The 26,248-nt window shown below is 39.1% G+C and overlaps 1 protein-coding gene across 1 annotated transcript in view; it reads left to right on the top strand.

Annotated features, from left to right (window-relative positions):
- The window catches only part of LOC134845252 (uncharacterized), a 111,921-nt gene extending 90,210 nt beyond the window's left edge, over positions 1 to 21,711 (top strand). The window contains exons 2-14 of the mRNA XM_063862180.1: positions 9,958 to 10,061; positions 10,137 to 10,232; positions 13,574 to 13,678; positions 14,234 to 14,913; positions 14,984 to 15,194; positions 15,264 to 15,352; positions 15,428 to 15,723; positions 18,337 to 18,484; positions 18,696 to 19,841; positions 19,923 to 20,010; positions 20,202 to 20,894; positions 20,973 to 21,326; positions 21,418 to 21,711. Coding sequence (XP_063718250.1) covers positions 9,998 to 10,061; positions 10,137 to 10,232; positions 13,574 to 13,678; positions 14,234 to 14,913; positions 14,984 to 15,194; positions 15,264 to 15,352; positions 15,428 to 15,723; positions 18,337 to 18,484; positions 18,696 to 19,841; positions 19,923 to 20,010; positions 20,202 to 20,894; positions 20,973 to 21,326; positions 21,418 to 21,461 — 4,014 coding nt within the window. The 5' untranslated portion in view covers positions 9,958 to 9,997 and the 3' untranslated portion in view covers positions 21,462 to 21,711. The remainder of the gene's footprint in view (positions 1 to 9,957; positions 10,062 to 10,136; positions 10,233 to 13,573; positions 13,679 to 14,233; positions 14,914 to 14,983; positions 15,195 to 15,263; positions 15,353 to 15,427; positions 15,724 to 18,336; positions 18,485 to 18,695; positions 19,842 to 19,922; positions 20,011 to 20,201; positions 20,895 to 20,972; positions 21,327 to 21,417) is intronic.
- The last annotated feature ends 4,537 nt before the right edge of the window (positions 21,712 to 26,248 follow it).

Below are 26,248 nucleotides of genomic sequence, written 5' to 3'. Positions count from 1 at the left end.
GACACGTTGGAACGAAATGATCCGCAGTCTGGTGAGAAACAACCCTGGCGAGCTGCGACTTCTGGATCTCGAAAACATGCTGCGCATGATTGATCACATCGCGCTTACCAGAGATGGAATACATTTCAACACCCAACGAGGGAGGCACTGGGTTAATGATGTATTTCAGACGCAGTTGAGGGAAGTGGAACAGGAGTCGAGGGCGACCAGTTCTCTGACTTGGACCAGCTCGACCGGAGGAAATAGAATAAGGGCAAGCGTGCCCGAATCCCTAGTCAACAGCCTAGGGCCCTTGGCAATGGAGACGGTTACAGCTGCACCCATCGCTCCGAGCTCAAACGTAAGAGAGAGGCTAGGGACTGCTCCTCCTCCCAGAACACAACCGCTTGAAAGCCGACTCGGGAGACCAGTTGATCAGAACAGGAATAACTCCCAGAACGTGTCTAGGAGGAACGACCCGCCCGCCACTGCAAACCCTGCTTCAGCAGCAGGATCGTCTACGAGCGCCGTGCCAGCGTAGGGAGTTGAACCAGGCAGCGTGCTGCTTTGGAACCGATCAGACCCTAGTCATTGGGGACAGTACAAGACGGACATGTCAACGAAGTTGAACATGAATACCTTGACGTGTCGGGAGGAGGCAATGAGAGTGATCGGCGGAGAAAGTCCCACAGTGTCGCGACTATACCGGATACCGGGCGTGGATTGGCTGCTAGCAGTGCACGAGCAGTTCAGCTCCACGACTACGCTCCGGCACGCAGACTTGAATGGGTTGCCTCAGGACAATACCTTTGAACCTTTGAATACCCGGTCTCTTACGGACGTCCGACAGAGAGCCAGGGAATTGACGCCACCTGCTCGCAAGGGCAAGTTTCAGGCAGATACAATGCCCTCGATACCCACCGATAAGGAGGATGTTGTTGGGAGTCACATCTCCCGTCATTGCCCTTCGCATCGAAGCAGCTCGTGATGCAGAGAAGAGAATGCTGAAGTGGAGTGAAGGGATGGAGCCGCGCTTCATCAGCTGGAATGTTGCAGCCGCGCACACATTTGACTTCTGATTTCCTGATGCTTGGAGTAGGAAAAGATCAAGGCACTACCTTCCAGGAGACCAGAGGTCTCGGCTGAAATGTGGAACGAGGTGTATACTCCCACAGATGACTTATCAAGACTGAAGTGGTCAGGAGAAGTGAAAGTAGTGATGCTGGAAGTGGCAAAGGAGTGCAGAGGAGGCTCATACATAACGATAGAGGACCTGGCACCACATGGCGAGGAGTCCGTAGAATTCCTGGTCAACGATGAATTGTTTTATCACGCAGGAGACATGACCATATCGGCGCGGCTGGACTCGGGCAGAGACCCACGACAAGGCCCGTCAGGAACCAAGCCGAAACCTGATGCAAATGACGATGAATTGATGGATCAGGACGATAACGACATCGGGGGAAAGACGGAAAAACCGGGTGAGACGGATTTAGGAGCGTTGGAGAGAGACTTGCTAGAATACCGGTTCAGTGAAGACGACGATGACGAAGTCGATGGGAGTCTATTGCTGATGACGCCATCGTCTTTCATGTCCCCTACAAAGGAGGCGTCGGCCGACTTATCCCCGATGGACCCAATAAGTCAGGCGAAAGATTGCCGAAGCAGGGATCCGCAAAGATTGCTCCATGAGTCACCGAGGAGGAAAAAGATCGAAGAGTCAATCAGGGTATCTTTCCTGAGTACGCTACCGGAAGAGGAATGGGAAAGATACCAAAGTAAACTAGAAAGCAAGACAGGGGCAACCTGGAGCCGAGTGAACTTCATGGAAAGGTCATGGGACGTGATACGACGATATGGGACTCAGTCCATAATGAAGGTGCGATTGAACCAACCCATCATACGTGAGGTCCTGGAGAAAATAATGAACTCCATGGAGTCTGATGTTCTGACCCAGTCAGTTACAGAGGACAGTGCCGATGATCAGCAGGTCACAAAGAAATTACATGTTAGACGAGCCAGAAAGGGGCTGAAGCGACTAAAAGGGAAGACAGGAAGTCGAGCCGTGAACCCGAGAGTGGTGAAGTCGAAAGCCAGCGCAGTGGTGGCCTCTCTGACGAGTGCAGGTCGTTCAGGCGAAAGCGGGCAAGGAGATGGTGCGACGCTGACCGGGGGAGAAAAAGAGAACCTGATACACCCTATGCTCTTGGCAGGTCTGACCACGACAGCCATGAAATCAAAGAAGACAGCACGAACCCTGGCAGACACTAAGCTAGAAATGGAGATCATCAGTCAGTGTGGATCTGGAGGACTTGAAAATTACAGCCCTCGCGAACCAACATGGCCAAAATGAAACTGGAGGGACAACTCGACGTGGTCGAGTACAGTCGAGTCACGGTGGCGGAATCGGTCCACATGGGAGATCCAGCAGGGGTTTATGTGGAGATGTTGAAAGCGAGAAACTCCGCGAGAGGGCACCTGATGGCTTGGAGCGAGAAGCGAGCCATGCAGGAATATCTGAAAGAGCTTACGGAGAATTCTAACTTAAATCGGAAAGAGTACGGCACGGTGATGTCCTCTGGAGCGAACGAAATCGGGCTGGAAAAGCTGCTGGAAATTTCTTGGAGGGCGGCCCTCCAAAGATATTTCGACGAGACGATGCATGCATCTGCGACGGTGGCAGCGTACCTGGCTCATCCGTGCATGAGAACTGACCTGCCAGTACGGTTGGCTTGGTGCTTGATGGGCATCAAGAAGGCGGAATATGAAGCCAGTAATGATTCGAAATCACGGGAACAGGAGCTGGAGTTGATGGAAGCCCTGCGAGCGTTGATTTCAAAAGACGATTCTGCGATAGCCTGGGCTAAGCGTAAGGATGCCCTTTGCTTTGTCAGGTTCGTGGTGGATCGTATCCCCACTCCTGTTTTGGGAGAATGCATAAAGATCATTCGGCAAAAGGGAGTTGATTGCGAAAGAAACTTCCTTAGGGCACTCCTGGAACTATATCAGGATATGCCGTTGATTGTACCAAATAGGGAGTCGAATGACATGGAAAACTATCGCAAGTTGGAAGAAGTGAGAAGATATTCCAACAAAGAATTGAAAGTGAACCGGGAGTTGATTGAAGCAGTCAGGGGACAAAAAGACTTTGCAATACTAGGGAAACTGAAGTCGTTCCAATATGTGTCTGGCATACCGGGGATGGCGTATAATCCTTTCGTGAATGAAGAAGCCAGGGAAGCGTACTTCGACTATGAGCAAGTCACAGTGCTCAATTTCTGGGTCGAACGGATTAAAGAAACTGGAATGCTGATGGTGGAACAACCCAAGCTGGGAATTTTTTTTAGAAGAACGAGTGGTCGAACCCTCGGTGCCCGAGCTGAAGGGGCAAGTGAGTTTTGATTGTGGTTCTTGGGACGGTCCCTTGAAAACCAGTCTAGTAACCATGTGGGAACTCATGAAGCCTTCTTGGTGTCCCCATCCTACCGCAGGTTTAATCCGGGACATGACGGCGGATATCACGTTAGACCTGGAGGATGACGCGAGTCTACATGATCTAGCCATGATACACCATCTGCTGGCCATGAGGATGACGAAGCGGAAGAGCAACCCATCCACGGAGCTATCCGAGGAAAGTCCATCGAGCAATTGGTTGAAGCAAGGCACCTGCTTGGCTCAACATAGTGGGATGGAAGGACATGTTTGCAACTTGGGACACTGCCTGATTACGCTGAGCGAGCAGCATTGACAACTGGCACGATTGTACGGAAAATTGAGCATGTCGGATAAGAGTGGCATGGAGTTGGTCGCGGACTGTCATGGGGTGACGGAGGTAAACTTGACCACAGCCTTGGGATTTTGTAGCATGACGAGTTCGATAGAATCGCTTGAGCGCCTGGAGCGTGCCCATGAGCTAGTGACGTCCCTCAGCGTGGAAGTATTCCCTGGAGCATTGCAGACAGAGCAGAAGATCGGAGGCTGGCGAGAAGCTCTGGAAAACGAAATGAATCTGAAGGATAGTGAAGTCTATCAAAAACCTACTGGTTCAAAATATCTGGTGGGTTCAAGCTCCGCGCCATATTGCAATTGTAGTTATCCGTGAGCGAGTTCCAAAAGCAGAAAGCGAGTGGAGCATTACCAACTGAATTCCCCACCATAGAAGAGAAAGACGATTAACACAGAATTAGGATGGAGGTGGAACCGTTGCTGGGAGCCTCAGGGTATCGGACCCGAAGGAACATAGTGAGAACCCATGGGGAGTATCTTTGCCACTGCTTGGCGCAGACGTTATGGTACCCCAAACGCGGGAATCTGATGCTAGTATGGAACGTGGAGGAGTTGTACTCTACGGGGTTGCCCGATCAGAATCAACAGGTGTCAATCGTGGTGGTTAGTGCCATGCTGGCAGTGAGATGGTTGGAGGCTAACGCGGACACAAGTGAACAGGAGACGGCCGTGCCGACTCCTGAACAGCTGAGCAACGTGAAGATGAGCGGTGAATTGGATCTTTTCAGAACCACCTGCAAAGTTCTGAGAATACCCAAAGCCATTGAAAGAATATGGTCAAGAAAGAGGTTGATGCCTTGGTTCCGAGCAGTGATGACGTCATGGATGTATGAACGCGCGAGGAACACGGAAGCCTATCAATCTTTCCAGCTAGATATAAGAGAGCATTCCTAACGCACAGAAACGCGGTCACCACGGCGGTGAAGCGAGTAGCTCGAGCGCCTTGTGTAACTGAAGATGAGAAGAAAGAGGTCTTAAGAGCTGACCTAGAACGAAATGTTGGCCTATGTCTTCACAACAGCTTTTGCAGGCACCGGGAGCAAAAGGTGAATGTGGACCTGCTACCTTGTTGCAAACCGAGGCTGTTGGAACAGGAGAGTTGGGGCACGGCCCGCAAATCCATGGACATGCTGGAGAAAGTCCTGGAAGACAGCGAAGCTGAAGATCAGGTTGGAGAAGCAATGGAATGAAGATGATGGAACGAAGAGGACAAGTGACGACGTGAGCAAGAAAAGAAGAGAAGGAGAAAAAACTTGATTGTCTTTGTGTGTTAAAACTTAAACCAATCAACCAAGTTTGATTATTGAACTTTTTAATTTTTTTGTTTTGATTTAGTTTGGTCAAACCAGACTTTGAAAATTGTTACAATTGTTAAAATTGTTGAAAGAGAATTTTAGTTATGCTACTTGTGTATGTATATAGAACATAGGTGAGTAAATTTGCCTATTTAAACATGACTGAATTTTTTAACCTGTCTAAGACTTGTGTTCACTGTGTGGCGACATGGTAAAATTGGGTAAACTCGCTCGGAAAGTGTGACTAACTGAATAACTTTCCTAGCCACAGAGTTTCTTAGTTTTAATATCGAATAGGACCGCATAAATAACTGATTATACTTGGTAAGTGACGTTAATTTAATTTTAACGGGTGCGTGGCCGTGCCACGTCCCAACTTTTTAATCACAAAGAGCGAAAAGAAGTTTTATGGCAAGATGACGTAAGTAGTCAGAAAAGAAATTTTATCTAGGACACTCCTCATGGTGCAAATTTTGTGAAAATGTTGAAAGGCAGTGAGATGTAGTACGATGCCATTTGTGACACGTAGTGAGTTGAGGTGGAGTAGATAAATTTCAATTTCTAATGCGATTTGTAAGATTAATTACAGAGAACTGGAACACTACTTGACGATAACCCGGTGTTATGCGATCAATAGGGACATTGATGGGGAATTGTCCGGGGAGTATGTGCCATTCAGCCAGATTGGCACAGCGCAACCCTCCGGCGACACGAAAGAAAATCAATAAAGGCCTTAAGTTACGAAAAATAACTGCGAAGGAGGGTCTAGATATTCCGAAAAATTAAATTTTTAAAATTTCGAATGACGGGCCAATATTTCTGAGAAATAAAAGAAGACGGCCATTTTGACTGAAAAGGACGAAAAAACAGAACAACAACAAATATAGTGAAAAACGGTCGTGCGGGAACACGAGAAAAACGGAGTCTCTTATCGTGGCAATAACACACGATAAGATCCTTAGCAGTGGATATTAGTGGAGAAGGAAGCTTCAGTGGGGAAGGAATATTCCACGGAACCCTCCCGTGCCACAAATTGTTATATAAACCAGACAAATTGGCTCCGAAATTGAGGCCTGATTTAAATTTATTTGATTTAAAAAAATATGAGTCAGTGTGGGTTGAGTGCAAATCTACATTTAACATTTCGAGTAAAGAAAAAATGTTAGTTAATTTGTGTTATAACCCAAGCAGATCAAACTTTATTGATTTTTTGGAACAATTAACGCTTAACATAGATAATGCATTTTCAGTTTCTAATAAAATTACGCTTCTGGGTGATTATAACATAAATTATCTGGATAGCAAAGAAAAAGAAAATTTAGATTTTATAATTATTCCATATGGATTGAAGGTTTTTTGTCCATAAGATGAGACCAGAATTAGTTCCTCAACAAAAACTCATATCGACTACATAATCAGTGACTATGAAACAAACGGCATTGAATTTTGTTTTGATACACCTTATAAAACCGACCATTTTGCTTCATTTATTTTGACGGATATAAAATGCGGCAAAATTTTACCGAGGATAATTTCGACTTTCAATAAGAAAAATTATCAGAAAAATGAATTTTGCAATTCACTCTCCGCTCTTCCTTGGTATCTCTTATATCAATGTACAGACGCACAAAACATGTTCTCGACGATGATTTATTTAATTTCTTGTGCTCTACAGCAACATGCTCCTATCGAAAAAAAGTTTGTTCGTAATTTTAAACCAAAAAACGTGTTGAAAACGGAATTGTTCGATTCAGAATGTCAGCAATTGTTGACTAAGAAACAGAATTCACTCAGATCATATCGCAGTCAAAGCACAAGCGATAATTGGTCAAAGTACCAGTTTTTACGTAATCAAATGAGCCAATTGATTAGAAGTAAACAACACGATCATTCAAAAAATTGTTTTTCACTTCTCAGCACTATCCAACAAAAATGGAAATAGATTAACCAAGTTAGAGGTACATGTTCTGGCAACAATCGAATTACAGTTTTACGAAATTCCTTCAGTGAAATGATAACGCAAGACAAAAAAAATTGCCAATCATTTAATTTATATTTTTTCAAACTTAGGCTAATTTTTCGGCGCTAAAAAGCCTCCGAATTACAACAAATCTGCCTCTGAATCTGCACCTTTCCATTTTCAACACATTACAGTGAAGCAATGCTTTGATATAGTTCGAAAAATCAATGTTAGAAAACCTCTCGGACCTTGTACCGTACCTGCTTGGGCAATCATTGACGGTCAATCAGTTATAGTTCCACATTTAACTTTTGTCATTAATACTTGCTTAGATGAGAACATTTTCCCGATCGAACTGAAAAAAGCAAACATAACCCCTTTGTTTAAAAAAGATGACCAATGGATGCAAAAAATTATCGGCCAATATCAATAACTTGTGCTTTTTCTAAAATTTTTGAAAAAATTTTACATGCCCAAATTTTACTTGACAAATTTCAAACAATGACACCATTTCAATTTGGATTTCGCAAAAACATTTCAATACAAGATGCTCTTGTTTATGTGACAGAAAGTATTCGAAATCAAATAGATTCAAAAAAAATCGTACATGCAGCTTTATTAGATCTGTCCAAGGCTTTTGATTCTATTTCGCATGAAGTTTTAATTGAAAAAATGCTTTCTCTCGGTTTTTCAAATGGAGCAAATGCTTTAATTGCTAGCTTCCTAAACAAACGTATTCAAAGAACAAAAGTCAATTGTTTTTTCAGACTGGATTGAAATAAAACGAGGTGTCCCACAAGGAACGGTACTTGGTCCGTTGTTGTTCAATTTATATGTTAATGACATACAAGAGCGATTATATGAAGGTTGTACTTTAGTTCAATATGCTGACGACTGTATGGTTTTTTCCTCTTCTATAATTTCTGAGGATGCTTTGAATCGATTGCAAAAATCACTCAATAATCTAACGGAATTTTTTGCAGAGAACCAATTGAATCTGAATGCATCTAAATCGGAATTTATAACATTTTGTCAAAAAAATGATAGCAAAAATGTGGATACTGATAAATTAGTAATTAGTGGGCATTATGTAGCCAAAAAATCAGAATGCAAATGTTTAGGCATAATTCTTGATTCAAGTTTATCTTTTTATGCTCAAATCAAAACAATTCTCCAAAAAATGGCCCAAGGGATTAAAACTATTGATACAATTGGTCAACAACTGCCGACATTATCATTAGTTGCCTTGCTTCATTGTCTTGTTTTATCACTTTTAGATTATTCAGCAATTTTTTTACAACAAATTAATGCTACTTTGATGCTATCTCTAGAGAAACAGTTGAACTGGGCGCTAAAAAGAACATATTTCAGATCGAAATTTAAATCTTCTTCCCTTCTTCGCATTAGCAAATCGTTCATTGGAATCGAGAAAAGAATTGAGTTAAAATGTATAACATACTTATACCAATATCTTACAAACAAAAAGAAGGCTTTTGAAAATACACTGAGACTACCGACTGCCAATTATAGGCTCAACGAAAGAACGAAACAAATTATTTTTGACAAACATTGTTCGACTGCTTCTCTACAAAATTCATTTTTTCATTTGACTTCTAAAAATGGAATTCACTGCCCATAATTTTGCGCAATTTAGAAAAATCGAAAACAGAATTCAAGAAAAAGTTGAACGAATTTTACGTGAGTGAATTGAGAAACAATCCTATATGTACTAATACAAATACGTGGCGTGATTTCCGTTTTTGCTAGTTCTATATGTTTTAATTCAGTTTAATTTTTCACACATTGCATGAAAGAGAAACTGTATATACTCTGTATATACGCTGTATAATTGGACTATCTGTAAAATTGTTTGCAAAGTTTTATTAACAGCTTGTTCCTAATTCTTAAATCTTTATTTTTCTATAGTATCCGAAACTTCATATAATTTAATCAACCAATTTCCGAACTGTAACCGATTTTGTTTTTTTGTTTTGTTTATTGCTTGTTTTCTGATGTTTTGTTTTTGTTTGATGTAACCAATGAATTTATAACCAATTTTATTATTTACACTTTGCTACACTGATGCCTCGGCTCTTTATTGTATAGTAATTCAAGCGTTCTTTCTTCTTCTTCTTCAAGGTCGAGACGGTGAAAAACGAGTAGGATTAAGGTAACTGACGCCTGCCAGTCGTTAACAGGTACTTTTTCTACGCTCCGTCGCTGTGTAGTATTTGGGCGAATGTCACACTTCTGCCCGCTAATTTTCGGATGCACCGGTGGCGCTGCTCCATCAGCCACGCGGACGATGCAGCGATTAGCCGAAAGACTAAGTGAAAAAGACAAGAAAGCTATCCAGAATCTATAAACTACATAAGAACTAAATTAAGCTTCGCGCTCCTGAGGAGCTCTATACTTTGTATAAAGGGGTGCAGATGGCTACGCGAAGTTCAATTTATCGACAACTCCATAAGCGCTATTGTAGAGGAAGGACGGCTAAGATAAATTAACATTACGACGATGCATTTAATGCTGATTTATGACTCCATTGCTGATATATATGCATTTTTATAACGCTGGTATGGCCCTATCCAGCTTGTGCACTTACGGTAACTAAACGGAAGGGCCCCTTTTGTAATTTAGGTTTTTTAATTTCTATTGTCTTGGCATGTATTTGTTTCAGAACTAGCCTTGTTCATTTTTTATTAGATCTAGTTGTTTCGACCTTTTCGATTTTTTTTATCATTCTTTTTCTTGTCTTCTATCGCTTCGCCTCTGAGTGAAGAAGTACATTCTTTTCCTTCGGATTTAAATTTTTGGTTAACTTATGTGTTAGATTCTTTTAAAGTTGATGACACGTTTTCGATCTTTCATCTACCGTATTGTTGATTTGAAAATGATTGTTAAGTCTCATCATCAGTAATTATTTTTTGTTTGAAGATTAATTAAATAATGACCTAGCACTTATTAGCACACGCTGATGGATATTTTATCTGCATCAGCTAAATGGGAAGATTGGGTGGGGGACAATCACAAAATTCACGGTAAGAGTACAGTTGCTGAGTTGGATTTTGTTGTGCATTTCGAATTGATACTTATCTGATAGTTATTTGGTACAGAAGACGATTTTCACGATAGTGGGAATGGATCGTCGCCCGAGGAGTCTTTGACCTCAAGAAATATTGAATTGCAACTGCAACCGGTTTCTAAATGTCGTAAGTTGTCTGATTTCATCACATATTCTTAATCTGACTAGAACGAAAACGAGTGTTTTTATAGTTTTCCAATAAATTTGGTTATTACAGTTACTTCTAGAAGTGCTGTAAATCAAAACAAGCAAAAACTGAATTATTATTGTTTTTTAATTTTCCGTCTTTGAGAATTCGTATTGCAAATCAGAGAATTATCGATTCCTTAAAATGTCTGCTAAGAAAAACGTTTCGTCGAAATTTGTGAAAAAACAGTCAGACTGGTTTAATGACCGCTGCCGGTAAAAATAAGGCACGTTGGTTCAATAGATATTTTTCCGTTATTGATGAATATATGCGCTATCGACATGCGTTCTTCTCGCTTTGTAACTTGCAAAAGCTTTCTCGGCATTACTGAAACTTCTCCAACTGTATGGCTTGATGCTTGCGAATAGGCTAACAGAGAAAGGAGAGGGGTTTGAGTTTGGGCAGCATCTACTAAATTGATAGTTGATATATATTCTACTTGCTGGGTTGTTTATTTTTTAGCTTGGTTGCCACAACACGAACTTTACTGATGCTTGAAGCAGTTTTCATTAAAGCTAGTGTGAAACTCATTTCTGGTGCTTTGTATAGATTGCCGATTGTAAAAACTTCTTAAATGTAATTCATGGAAAAACAACGAAATAAATGCAATCGTAACAATAGACAGGTCACTTGTTAAGGCTTTTTGTTTCAAAAGTTGAACGATAAAAACAATTTAAAAAAAATTCGTATCTTGTACTCAGAATCAAAACCCTAAAATGGCTGACAGCATACAACTTCATTTTCCATATTGAAGAAAACTTATTAAAGAAAACTACTTCATTTGCAAAGTCACTAAATTCATTATTGATATTTTTGTTCAACTTAGCTCAAACTATTTTCCCTAGTTCAATTTTTATTTCCATGATTTTTTTAAAAAAATCATATAAAACGTCAAATTAGAGAACTTAGAGAACTAGGACAGTGAAAGTCTGGGTTCGAATCTGACGAGGACCTATTTTATAAACGAAAATTTTATGTTTCAAATAAATTTGTCGGCCTAATGTTTGTCTGCTGACGTGTTTTCTCGGCTTAGCTGCCACATCTAACAATTGTTTATTTTGCTGTAAAATATTTTCAGTGTAGTTGCTTTTAGTGTGTTAGCATTTTAGAATAGCGGTGGAATCAAAACTTGATTTTTTCATTGGTTGTGATTTTACCAACACGGTTTGTTAAATTTCTGTTTTTTAAAATTTTTTGTCCTTCTTTTTCGGCTTAATTGATTTCGTTTTTTTTCTATCGACTTATTGTCTCCTTTTGTGTCTTTAGAGGAACGAAAGTTTTTTTTGTATGCGTGTTAGTATTCTAAACTCATTTTTCTTTGTTTGATTTTGATTATAGTCATTCATTTTTGTATCGCAAGTGGTGCGAAGCTCAAGTTAGCCTTTTTGTTTTATTTTGACATCTCCCCACCAAAATGTCAACATTTTCAGTTTTTGAAAAGTTGTCTTTTGAAATTTAAGACTTTTGACTGTTTTTGAAAGCTCATAAAAACAGCATATCTCTGAAAGTAACGATTGATCAGTCATTTTGGAATCAGATATAAAGCGCCTAAAATTACGTTGCCAGCGCCCCACCGTGATAATCCAAAAAAACATAGAAAATGATAAATAAATGGCACATCTCAGAAAGCGAGATGATTTCAGCAGTTAAACTTGAAGGCATGATCTACATCCTCTGAAGTTTTCCTGAGAGCACACCTTCATAGCGTTGAGAAATTGAAGTTTGTAGAGTTTTTCAATCAAAGTTTTTTTTAAAAAAAAATCATAAAACGTCATATCTCGGTAAGCGCAAAAGCTTGAGCAGTCAAATTTGAAGGCAATATTTGCAACCTCAGTACCCTGAGAGCACCCACTATAAGGTTGCAAATTTGCCTTTTCGAGTTTTTTTCTAATTCAAGAAAGCATCATTTTTTTTTAAATTAAAAGGATTCAGCATTTTTATTTGGAGAAAAGTTTGCCGCCCTTGATAATGCCCTGGCAGCACCCAGCTATAGGTTGTGAAGTTCTATTTTTTTTTCGCGTTTTTGATATCTCAGTTCTTTGAAATAACTTATGAAAAAAGTCATACGGAACGCCGTATCTCGGAAAATAAAAAGATTGAGCAATAATATTTGCAGGCAAGATTTGCAAACCTGAAAATGCTCTTAAGTTTCAGGGCTGGGAGTTTCTAATTTAACGAAACTTTATCTAAATCTATATTTTGTGAAACTTTTTTTGATAAAAATTATAAAAAAAAACATATCTCGACACTATACGCATGTAAGCGGTCATAAACGGAGGCAAGTTTCGCAACCCGCGAGAGACTTCTGACAGTGCCACACTGCAGAGTTAGCCATTTCATTTTTTGTGAAGTTTCTTATATCGACTAGTCTTGTTAACTAAAAGGGCTTGGAGGCTTAACTAGAAAATCGAAAAAGTTCTTATGCATTGCAATATACGATCTAGCTTAAACGTGAAAAAATTATTCTAGCGTAAGTTTCGTTTCGTAGCGAGGAAAAATATAGAAATGTAAAAAAGGCAATATTGATTGAGTTGTTGAAAAATATAGAGGCCGAATAAGGTGGTAGGTCCGTTTTTTTCAATTTTTTTAACGGGAGTTTTATGGCAATTTATTGGCCATTGGATATCGCAGATCTAATAGTTTCAAAGCTGAAAATGTTTTTTTTTAAATCAGCCAATGGGGTGAATGGTGATTGTTCATAAAAACAACAAGACTGCTCTTATCGTATCAGGGCGAAGCTCCATGTTATGTTATAACTGCTCCATAAACTTTTAACGTTTATAGAGCAGTAATAACAAACAACATAAAAAAATTGAATGAAATAAAATGGAAAACTTTTCTAAAATTTGAAAATTTTTCTAAGAAAATCATCCCCCCAAACGCTATATAAAGTACAAAACTGTAGATTTCGCTCCTTGTAACAAATCAATTATGTCAAATAAGCTTCTTTAAACCAATTTGGAACGATTTCTAAGACAGATTAAATCTCCGCTTGCGCGTTAATAGCGCGAACTATATCGCGCGTTAATTGTTCCAAATTGGTCAAAATGGCAATCTTTAAACCCTCATAACTTTACGAAAAATGATCACAGGTAAAATATCTTTTCAAATTTAGGCTCAGGACAACAATAGTTTTCGAATGATATAAAAAAATTCCGTCAAAAATGGCTAGTTAAAAAGTCGAAATTTGTCTGAAGAAAAAAAAAATCCACCCCGAGCACAAATATTCCGTTACTTTCGTATCGAAAGTCGGAACAATAAAATAATGTCTGTTTGTTTAGGTATTCGGATGTATCACCACGTGCCAGAGTTCGACCGTGTTTGCCTTGTGAAGTGCAGCATGTGCGGGAAAAGTATCAGGGCTCAATTCTTTGCTCTACATTGCGGTAAAAACTTTTAGATATTAATCATTCATATTATTCTCCATGATATCAGATGCGTGTACAGCAAACCCTTAAGTAACGTAGCGGATCGTAGTCACGTCTACTTTTTGCCATGTAGCCTATTTAGAAAATTTTTGGTAATTTTTGTTTCGGCTTTCGGAGAAAGTTGACAATATATAAACTGGTGGTTCTTTTTTATTCAGTTTTTTTTACAATGAAATTTGGAAGCTTAATACTTTCAATATTCGAATTATTTATGCCTGGAGAATTCTAGCTCTCAACTTTTAAGCACTTTACTTTTGATATTGACAGTGCTAAATTTATGGCTATCAAAATTTTAATTGAAATCTTCAAGACCAGTTAAAGGACAGTCGGAATAGTAGGGCTTGCCCTGATATAGGAGCCATCTTGTTCAATTAATAATAAGTTAATTGAGGAAAACGGAACATAAATATTCCGTAAATGTTTTGGACCTATTATTTTTCGACCTTTGCTTTGACAATGTATGTATAGTAAGGTTTCTTGGTTGTTGCCTATTGTGTTTTTGTTATTATTTAGCAAAACGGCATGGCCTGGAGATGGCTACAGAAGACGAGCGACCAGTCTCCTGTTTGACGGAGCCCCTGAAAAATGCATCGCTGGACAATGTTCTTTCGTTCATTCCCAGTCCAACTATCTTCAGAGACGAACCACTGGAGAACGGCATCTGCAATGAAGAGACTCCAGTTCCAGTCGTAGTTCAATTTTCCTCCGATCACGAGGCGTCCAACATCTCATCCGCAACTGAAGAGCAAAATTTTGTCAACGATCTTGCTGCTGAGAATCTCGAGGAGCGCAGATCTCCTGCACCCAATGATGATGAGCGCCATGCGTTCCTTATCAACAGTTTGTCGGAAGACATCAACAGAAACAACTATTTGAAACCACAACTCACCCCCAACACACTGGAGCAGCTTAATATTCTTCCCGCAGGAGCAAGCATGTTCAATGACGATCTAGAGCAAGAGGTGAAGCAAGCGGATGAAAGCTTTTATCTGTCAACCGATGTGACATCTCAAGTTCTTCCAGAGCTTCAAGACCAGCCTCATGCTTCTCCTACCTTTCAAATCAAACCCGAGTCATTCGATCTCCCCGATATGTCTATGAACGTTGAAAATCCGTTTCAAATCAAAACTGAGTCATCTGAAGATTTCCTTCCTGAAGATCTTCGTAACATCGTTATTAAAAAAGACTTTGACGTGAGTATTTGCTATTCATTCCAAAATAAGTTTGTTTTGATCAAGTGACTGAAACGATGTTTTATTGTAGTGTCCAGAAATGTCCAAATTACTGGAATCTGACCTCAATTTTGGCGAGAAGTTCGACAAGAATTCGTTGCTGTCGGAAATATTTGTGCATGAACAAACACAGGCTAAACCTTTCAAACAGGAAGGTCCAAATGTACAGTTCACAGAAGCGAATGAGCAAGCAATTACGACGAAGAAACCCAAGGCCTCCAAGAAGAGTCCCAGAAGAAGATGTTCGTTAATCCCATTATTTTACTCGTGGTTGAAGTGAGCCAATTTTTAACTGGTTTTTAATGTTTCAGCTCAAGTTTTTGACCCCGATCGTCATTGTGGTGTTAATTTCATCAAAAATGGGGAGCAAGTGCAATGCATGAGAGCGATTACATGCAAGGTAAGGTTTTTTTTTCAGTCATCGCTAGTGTTATCCACTAGAATTCAGTATCAACAAATGTAGGAATTGTTACAGGCCCATAGCTTGGCTTTGAGGAAGGAAGTGCCTGGGAGGAGCAAACCGTTTTTAGTCCTGATTCAAAACTTAACGGCGGAGAAGCATGCGCTTAAACTGGAGAAGGAACGGGAGTTGGCTGCTCTGAATGGAGGCATGATACCTGAGGCTCCGCAGCCCGTACCACTACCCACTGTCAGTGTCCCCATTAGAATGATGAATCACGAACTTATGCCTTCCCAAAAACGCAAGCAGACTGAGGATAATCTTTTTACTCCAAGAGAGTCAATGTTTCCAGTCTTGTCTACTCCACACAGGTACATATTAATTAATTGAGTTCTAAAAATAAGGGTTTTTAATTATGTTTACTATTAAAAGAGCAAGTGTCTTTAAATTCTTTACCTGCGATTAATATGAAGGCTAATTATGCTCAACTGCGTATCAAATTATCTTATTGTTTTAAGAGTCGATGACCGTAGTTCAGGCCCTTGGTCGTGATGATTTTTTTTTTCATGAAATGTTTCGAAATTTGTTGAGGTTCAAATTTGATTTTTTTGGGGTTTGACTTTTGATTTCTTATTTCTTTTGATTTCTTAAAAGGAAGGCAAACTCCCTTATCGAACGACAAAAGTGTAAAGGTCACGACAAGCAAAACCCGACTTTAGTTTCGAGTGGGGATTTTAATTTTCAGATTTCCCAGCGGAAAAAAAAGTTACCTATTGATCCAGTTTTTTCTTAAATTGGGTTAACTTTATTACTACTTTTTCAGGTTAACAACTTGTTGCGCAGACTCACTTGTATCTTGGTTCATATTGAATTTAAAGTTATTTGCGTTCCCGGCCAACTTAGCCTGCAGGTAACGAATTTGCTAGGGACGGCAAAGGTCCTGGGCTTGAATCTGACTAGGACCTGTTTTTTTTCAAACAGAAAATATTCTGTTTCAAATAAAATTGTCGGCTTACCTGTTGTCGGCTTAGATTTACATCTTGAAATCGTTGCATTGTGTTTGATTTACTCCTATAGTTTTTAATTTTACGTACCTTGACTTCGTTTTTTCTTTGTTTGTTTTTGTTTCGCTGAAAAACAATTCCTCGGCCCAAATTATTTCGGCTGATTGACCTATTTTTGGGTCGTTTCAAGGGAAGCACAACTTAAACACTCCCCATCGCACTTTCCATGTTGGTTGAATATTGACCAATCGGTTTGTTGAAACTTCGTTTTTTTTTTCAGTAAGGAAAACTATTTCCAAATTCATTGGAAAAATTTTGGTTTTTCGCAAAATTTGCGGACTTTTTTTTTAAAAAGTATCAATTGAAAGACCACCTACTCCCTTGTGTGCCTGTAGAGTCTCTTTTTACCTGACCTCTCTGTCTACAGCCTTCGAAAAAGTCTGTGGGGGAATATTTGACTCATTTTTTTCGTTTTCTCGAAAAATACCCCATTCAAGTTATTAGTTTTAATGAATTTAATGGTTTCCAAAACTCCCTGCATGAGCGGCTACGCCCAATTTTTTTTACACAAAAGGTTATGGTCCTCGGAAAAGTCTTTTTTTTTTTAAATTTTGACCGTTTTTTAATTCTCGAAAAACTACCCTGCCATGTATAAGATTTTGGGTTCAATTCAAAGAACGGGTCATGAGAAGCTCATTTGCTTATACATGCCATGCGCCTACTCCCAAATTTTTCTGAAACCAAAAGTTATGGCACTGGGAAAAATCAAAATTTTGAATTTTTGACCGTTTTTTTGACAATTCTGGAGAACTACTCCCAAATCTGAGGTTTTGGGTTCAATTGAAATTACAGGTTGATTGAATCTCTTCTGCATAAGTGGGTTTGCCCTATTTGTCTCACAAAAAGCTCTGATTCTCGGAAATGTCAAATTTTTGATTAGTTGACTGTTTTTTTGGCCTTCTCTCGCTAACTATCCTGCCAAATCTGATATCATAGGTTTAACCGAAACAACAGGTGGTTGAAAGCCTACTTTTGTAACTGGTTATAACTGGTTTGTAACTGGTTACTTTTGAAATATTAAGAAAAAAATGGCCTTCAAACAAGTCGAAGTTGAAATTTCGAAAGTTTTTTGCAAACTTTTTGACTTTACGCGAAAACTACCGCGCAAATTCTCAGGTTGTGTTCAATCGAGAAACCACAGCAAGCTCTTTGCAAGACAAAGTAAGTCATGGATTTTGGAAATCCTTTTGACCCTTTTTTTAGAAGTTTTGACCGTTGTTTAGAAACTTTTTAAATTTTTACAATCAAATCTGAGATGAAAATTCCAACTCCAACTGAAAGAACCGGTTGTGATAATGGTTCCTGCAGAAGCGGCGGCTACTTAATTTTCTGTAAGAGAAATGTTATCTCTTTGGCAAAATTGTTTATCGAAAAAATTTTAGTATTTTTAACTTCTTTATTTTAGTAAAGAAACAACTACGGTTTTGGGCAAAGTCCAATTTTTGAGATCGCATTTTTCGTGACGCATCAGTATAGCAAATTGATTCAATATCAAACATATACCTTCAGCTGTAGCTGGGCCCTTAGCTGTTTTTATCTAGACATAACGAAAAATTTGGCTCACCTATTTTTTTTAACATTGAAATTTTTTTGGTCGACTTATGTTTTTTGTATTTATCGCAAGTGGTGCGAAGCTCCGCTTCGCCTGTGTCAAAAAAGTTACTCTAATAATTTGCACAAGAAATTCAAATAGCTTAAAAGCCATCTGTTTTAATCTGAAATTCGGAATTTGAGAATTCAAAAAACCAAGTCCGTTTTTTCTGTTTTCTCTCGCTCATTGACTCTTTTCCGACTGTGTTGGCTATGTTTTGAATGACCCAGTCAAGTCTTCAGTTTTCAATTTTTTGGCGTTTGCCTCAGTGTACTCGCATTGTCACATGTTTTAAGGGTAGCAACTATTTTACCAGTGCCTGGTTTTAGCGGCGTGGAAACAGTCGGGGCTTTTGTGGGTAATGCAACTGCAGCAACAGATGATGCAAATGTGCATTTTAAAGTTGCAGCGGAAGAAGTAGGACTACTGTCAAACAATGAAAACAAGCAGGAAGACAGCAACGCATCACTATCTCTGGTATCCTCTAGGATTTCCATCCTAATCTTTCAAACTGTGTACTGCTGCCATAATCATTAATTTGGGCCATTTTTTCATATTGAAGAATTAACGGTGCATAAGGGTCTCATTTCAAAAAAAATAGATAGGTAAAAATCCGTAAATCTTCTTACAGGCATGGAAAAGCATAAATTTTTTTTTAGCAATATGGAGAAAAGCTTGTTGTATTTAGATCAACCCATTGTATGATGCGAGAAGAGTAGCGGGTACATCAGTTCTTGCGTTCAATAAAGGCGCCCGACGACTCCGGAACATGTTCACTTCCCTCCTGGGACCCAAAGGTAAACATTCACCTTGCAAGCATAACACAGAGTATGGAGTGAGTGGGGACGTGGGCGCCAATGGAATCTCTCGGCCGGGAAATCAAGTTTTGGGAGCTTTTCCAAATTTTATGAATCAACAGAGAAATGTTAATGTGGGTGGAATAGTACCTATTTTGAAACCCAGAATTGACAAGGTTCCGACCTCAGCGATTATGAAACAGCAGACTCAATCTCCAATGACCTTTCGGGCCAATGTGGCTGATGAAAGCCAGCAAAAAGTAGGTCACTTCAAAGGGATCTCGGCGTCTAAGGTGCCCTGCTCATCTCACAGTGTGCTGAAGGATAGTTCGACTCCAAATTCTAGCTTAGTGGAGCAATCTATGTCGTCGAATAATGTCGCCGCTGCTGCTTGTCCCAGGTTTCCTGTTCCGTGCTACCAGTCATCCCCAATGTCCGCTCAACCGACCGAACTACCGCAGTCTGTGCAAAATAGTCCCAGTGATGGCAGCAGAAGTAAAACAGGTTCGAACAGGAAGCGTAAGCTGCAAGTTCATGGCCAAGCTAATGTAAGCTCCCATTCAGCGATATCTCCGATTGGAGCGAAAGTAGCAGTTCTTTCTGCTGACCAAAATTTTTTGACGAATTCGCCTGTGGTGCAATCACCGCAATCCCACCACCAACAGGCCATGGCTCACCAACAGACCCTGGGGTTAGCGTCACCAGTCGAGTTCTCCCCAAGTACCCCGGCTATGATGCAACAGCAACCATCTCAGGCTATGGAAGCAACATGGGCAAGCCAATTGCAATCACCGGGGGGTTACCCGCCCACACCCTCCCCGCAAATGCCATCATCTCCTGTAAAGCACCCGTATGCAGTTGTCCATCACTTGGGAATGCAGCAGCAGCATCTGGGAGTGCGACATTCCAGTCCTGTGCCCCATTCGCCCTCAGGTGTAGTCGTGCCTAGATACATGAGTCCCCCGACTCATAACAACAATATTGTAGCGCTCAAAGGCAGTCCGCAGTACAGATTTCCAATGCATCACCAGAACTCTGTAAGATAATTTCCCTTAAATTAAACTCATTTTTGAAGAAATTGTAATTGAAGATAAACGACTATGATTTATTTTTTTTAGTCCTGCAACGATCTAATCTATCCTGGCGAGGAAAATCCACATCAAACTCAGGGACTGCAAAATCAGATTGATATGGGAGGATCATCTGGTAGGTCTGAAGCTATTCAAATCTATGTAAACAAACTAAATGGAATCGATATTATAGCTTACTTTGAACAATCACTCTCCGATGAATTTGTTATTGCGGGTTATTAGATAATTTCGTTTATCATTAATCTGGCCTAAAACGGAGTTTTTGTATCATTTTATTACATTTTTATTGAGCAAGTACTTTTATAGGTCCTGCTAGTATAATGCAAGCTGCGACAGAACATCACGCAGAGTCAACTATCGGCTACGGGTCAGCAGTTAATGCAATCAGTCCCAGCAAAGCAATTTCCGTGATCACGCCTCAGGCCAATTTGACCCCTAGTCAACCAGGCCATGCTGATCCAAATTTACCGGCTCCTGAACCTCCAGTCCAACATTCGCCATCTTTAAGCAGTCATCGGCAAATGAGTCATCTGTCTTTGTCTCCGGGTCAGGCCGCTACCCGAATGTACGGCAACCCCACAGAAGCTCAGTTAGTAACACAGCAGATGCAGATTTCTGGTGGAGTTATTAACCATAATCCAAACTACGCTCCTACTGCAGCTAAAGTAATGCGCCCTCCCAGCATACACAGGCTAGTGAATCCCAGCGGAATGAAGGGAATGCCCGCGGGTCCCATGGGTTATGTTATGGGTTCCAACCGGATGACCACCAGGTTCGTTTATCCAAATCAGGCTCCATATCAGCAACACCATGTCGCTCAGTTGCATCAGACAGGAATGGTTGGCAGATCAGTGCAAGGTGCTAAAATGTATGCAATACGAGGTGCTCCTGGTCATATGATGTCTCCTGCTATGGCTCAACAGTACAGGGCAGCTATGGTCGCAAATCACAGTCAGCATGGAACAACAGGATCTCCGGGCATGGGAACGAACTCAAGAGGTAATTTCTCGACTATCTTTTGTGATCAAATTCTCGTTTTTGATGTTATTTTGTATTTAAATTAGTGTGTTTTATCAGTTATGTCTCCAATGGGTCCAAATATGTACATCAGGGGACAGCAACAGCAGCACCAAAACTGGGTTGCTCATGCAGGCGCGAACTATCAACCAGTACCGATGTACCACCACCGATCGCCGCCTGCACACCACATTCAACAGCCAGGTGCCAAACAGCAGCAGGGCAGCGTCTACGTGAGCAATCACCACCAGCAGCAGAGTAATAATAGTAATCGCACAGCAACTGATTACACGTATGGGACACAAAACTCCTCCCAAACGATTCCCCTGTCCTCTGCCCAGATGAATTTTTCACAGGGTTTCCAGTCTGGCATGGATACAAGCACGCCCATGCATTTCTCGCAATTCAGCTACGGTGAGCGTGGATTTAAGGGCGGAATAGAATCTAAGTTGGAAGTTTTTCTAACCATTTGGAGGTTTGTAACTATGTCTATTTTTGTTTGCAGGTAATATGCATCCTCTGCCAAAGGATACAATATTGATAGAGTAGATAGACAGAGACAGTTCGACATTCAATCAACACACCCCGCAAATAGCATACTATTGACAAACACGATAATATAAGTTAGTCCAATATAAGTTTCGGTGCTCAATAATTGACTTTCGAAGTAATAATATTATAGAGATAGATTGTACTGTTTTGTACGGCTGAACTAGATTGAATGTGTTCTGCAATTTAGATTATCCTATCCATTCCCGTGGAAATTTAGATCAATTAATTATCACTAAATTAATCTATTTGTCGCATTTTTTTGAAAAGTATAGTTGAAGTGCTGATGGCTTCAAGTATTGAGTACTATTTGAGATTCTCAGTTACTTTTGTATTCAGATATTCGCGAAAAAAAAACATTATATGACAATGGAGATATTTGAAATGTTATTGAACAGATTGCATTTCACTAAGTTGATGTTTTCGTTTGCCCGTTCATTAGGAGAAATCAGTCTTAAATTGTTTCCTGTTCAATTTTGTATTTTGGCTGCTTGAAACTTTTGTTTCACATTAACTTCATAAGTCGCCAGCCCAAAAAGACAACACGGCAGGCAACAATGCCTTACGATGTTCCCTCGGTTAAATAAGTGCTGATGCAAATAACTGGTATGCTATTTAGTAAATTATTCAAACACAGGCGCGGATCTAGGAATTTCTCGAGAGGGCGGACTTTCAAGAAATTTTAAGTTTTGGCGACCTTTTTTAGGTCGACCAAATTTATTTTCTGAGCTTTCCAAATCACTATAAAGACCGCAATTTGACCAAATTTTCTGCGCCGCAGGCAAATTTTTGTAAAAAAAAAATACCAAAAAAGCGTTTTTGGAAAATTTCGACCAAAGCATCGCGTTTTTTTGCGCGCGTCCCGGCCTCAAAATTAGTATAGAATGGCGCTAAAGGCGCCTTTAAAAATTTTCAAGTCAGTCAGCCAGAAATGGATATCTCAAAATAGTACAAAGGGGAACGTTTGAGTCAGCAGGTGGTCGAATCCCTGAGGGGAGCGGGCGTCCGCCCCCACCTCTAAATCCACTGGTGCATAAACAAACTTATTCATCCGACTTTTTAAGAAGTAACGGAATCGTTTGTTTGGGGTAATGTTGATTATTCAGACTAATTTTGGCGATCGAAACAATAGTTTTTTCTTAAAAATTTGTTATACTCTATTATCATGCCAACTCGCTGAGTTCAAATTTAGAAAAAAAAATATTTTAAGTGACAATTTTTTAAATACAATTTATTGGCTTGAAAAATTGTCAAGTTGGACATGATCTGGACTAATCGAAGGGCGCTGTCAAGGTGTCAATTGTGCTGAAAGTGTTACGCGAATTTATTGTCCATGGTAAATTATCCTGCGCTCCAAATTGTTCCAAGTTGAATAGAGGTAAGCCGCATTTACCATGCGATTGGTTCCCTATACCGACTTGAAGTTATCACAGGCAAAGGAGAGCTTGGATTCAATTGCGATACTACTCAAGTGTAACATCTGCAAGCTAGCAATTGGGAAATAAGTCTGAAATTACTAATGAGTTAGAACATTAACTTTTCTTAAATAAAATTTTGAATATCAGACACAAGCATTAAATAAGTCTCAAGATACGATGAATTGGTTATGACTCGTAAAACTTGCGTTATTATTTTTTTTCGAAAAAAGTTTTCTCAAGCTCAAATATTCTTTGGGATTTGAGTTTTGATTGCTTATTAGATTGAGTTAATTTCATTTAGTTCACTTGCGAAGCTAGTGTATTAGTGCAAACCTTCTTTGTTTCAACGTAAGTCTCGAATATTGGTGCGGCATCTTTATGGTGGGTTACCTTTACAGCTTTTTGATAGAATGTGCTTTGACATTCGAATAGTAATAAGTTAACACAGTAGATGCATTTTCAATTCATCAAATGAACCGAAAAAAAATAATTTGTTTCCAGCAACATAACAATAATGAAAACTCGAATTCTGAAGTTTTCTACCTCAATATATCCGGCAATTTTTTGAAATGCATAAGGTGGATTTATGCTTTGCGATTTGTAGCATGCAAAATTAGTGTGGATGTCAGATTGTTCTACTTCAAATTATTAGATGCAAAAGTGAGTCCATTTGCTTTTCGTGCTACTTTTGCTGAAATGAACTGGCAAGTTCATAGCATTTGTAGCTGCGTTATTCGTGACTAGTAATTGTCGGTTGTTAAGCTTGTGTGGCTAAGTGGATAGTGCGTGAGACTCAAGATCTCTTGATTGCAGTAGTTCGCAAATTCGAATCCTACACGTAGCCGAGTTTTTGCTAGTTCGAGGCTTTTTTCTACTTTTTTTATCTCACTTGATAGAGCTGCTTTTCGGTCGTGTTCTCGCAAGTGTTTGCAAACCGCAGCTTCGCCTCTGTATAAAAAGATTGCAAACTCCAATATTGAACTGCAAAAGTGTAACGTCACGAAAAACGCGATCAACTTCTAGTTTTCAGAAAAGATTTTCGTATTCAGGTTTCCCAGCGGAATGAAAAAATAAAAGTAACCTCTAATTGAGTTATTTTAATCAAAAATTTACCAAATAAATTTTGTTCAAGAAATTCAAAGAGCTTTAGGAATTGTGAGTTTTAGATAGAGAAAAGAAAACACTAATATTTTTGTCCTTTTTTTGCGTTCATTGGCTATCTGTTCTGTCTGTTGGCTATGGTAAGTATGTTTTTTATCATGGGACGACTGGTAAAAGTGAATTGTTTCATTGCGTTTATTGGCTCTTTTAATCTGTCTAGTGGCTAGAGAAAGTATATGTGTTTATCATGGGACGAGCAAATTGATACTACAAGGGTAGACACCCATTGAGCCGAAATCTGCCACAAAAAATAGTGGCTAAGATTCAAGGTTTAAGTTTTACACCACAACAACCGACTTCAACTGTTTCTGTTCAAAAAAAATAATAGTCATTAAAATTCAAAAAAAAAGAATCAAACGCTGACAATTTCGAGACTTAAAAGGAAAAAATATCTTGAGTCAAAAAAGGAACTTTATCATAATTGGTCAATTTCTGCAAAGTCATTGAAAATAGCGAATTTGGGAGGACTGATTAGGGTTTTTTTACCAGATTGCTATTGATGCGTGTCAAAAGCAACGAAGAAGGCCGGCTGAAAAATCATTCCAAACAACTAATGCAAGCTAATTGGTCTAACTAACGCTTAATAGACGCAAAACAAATGACTAGATTATTTCCCCACGAGCATTTTGAAAAAATAACTTGTGTTTTTCATCTTATATCGCGTTATTTGGTCCAGCTAGTTTGCATTATTTCAGTTGGTAATGACTTTTGAGCCGGTCTTTTTCGATGCTTTCAACACAAGTCAATGCAATTGTCTTGTATTTCCCCACGAGCATTTTGAAAAAATAACTTGTGTTTTTCATCTTATATCGCGTTATTTGGTCCAGCTAGCTTGCATTATTTCAGTTGGTAATGACTTTTGAGCAGGTCTTTTTCGATGCTTTCAACACAAGTCAATGCAATTGTCAATTGATCAAGTTTTTATAGACTTTTTATAGAGCATTCATAATTTGCAGAATTTGCCTTGATACAAGCATTTTAGTTTGTATTTTTGTCTTTTTTTGAGTGTGCAAAAATTTAGTTTACCCTGGATTCAAGCAACGCTGAAATGTGGTTTAAAAATAACAATTTAACGATAAATTCACATGGTTAACTAGTGGCAGCTAACAAAAGTTTAATTTTTCAATAGCAACAATTGGATGCTCTTTCATTAAGACTACAGTATAAGCAAACATCTAAAATAGAAAAAACTGAGCTTGAAACAACATAATGAAAAATCTAACCAAAAGAATGACAGGTTTTTGGGAATGACTTCCAAAGACAGGATATTGTTTTTCAAAAAGCAGCCAATTCATATTCAAAACGCATATTTAAAAAAGAATATCAAATTTGCTGTTTTATTCTAGGAATCCGCTTTCCAAAAAAGCTAACGCAGTGTGCAAATGAAAACAAAAACGCTAAAATCCATACTTGGTTAATCAAATCATCATATAACAATAAATTCACATGATTAAATAGTGGAAGTAATTTATAGTGGCAGAATTTATTGTTAAGTAACCATTTAATGATAAGTTCACGTGGTTAACTAGTGGCAGCTAACAAAAATTTAATTTTTCAGTAGCAACAATTAGATGCTCTCTAATTCAGACTACAGTATTAGCAAATATCTAAAATAGAAAAAAAACTGAGCTTGAAACAACATATAGAAAAATCTAACAAGAACTATGACAAGTTTTTTGGAATGACTTTCAAAGACAGGACAGTGGTTTTCGAAAAGCAACCAATTCATAATTAAAACGCATGTTAAAATAAGAACGTCGAATTGGCTGTTTTAGTCTATGCATGCGCGTTCAAAAAATGTGAACGAAGCGAAGTGTGCACTTGAAAACTTGGTTGATAAAATCTTACCAAAAAATTATGATTCCTTTCGTTTTTTTTTGTACTATTTTCATAAGTTTTCACAGCAAATGTTCGTCAAAAATTTATTGATAAATGCGCGAGGATTTTTTTAATTTTTTTTGATTGCGAGAGCAAGTGACTTTTAATTGGGAACTAGATTTTTCCCGTAAACAAATTTTCCTAAATATGTTTCCCGTAAACATACTGTATTCACTGCACGTGTTTCTTACAACGTACAAGCTGACATGCTCAAACTCTTCAAAATTTAATTAAATATTATTTTTAGATTATTTCAGGCAGTAATTATTGGTTCAAATGTTTTTATTAATTTTCTTTTTCGGGTTTGAGTGTGAATTTCAGAAAGTGAGA

The sequence above is a fragment of the Symsagittifera roscoffensis genome, chromosome 4, assembly GCF_963678635.1.
Source record: "Symsagittifera roscoffensis chromosome 4, txSymRosc1.1, whole genome shotgun sequence".
Lineage (NCBI taxonomy): Eukaryota > Metazoa > Xenacoelomorpha > Acoela > Convolutidae > Symsagittifera > Symsagittifera roscoffensis.
This window is presented reverse-complemented; position numbering and strand designations above follow the sequence as displayed.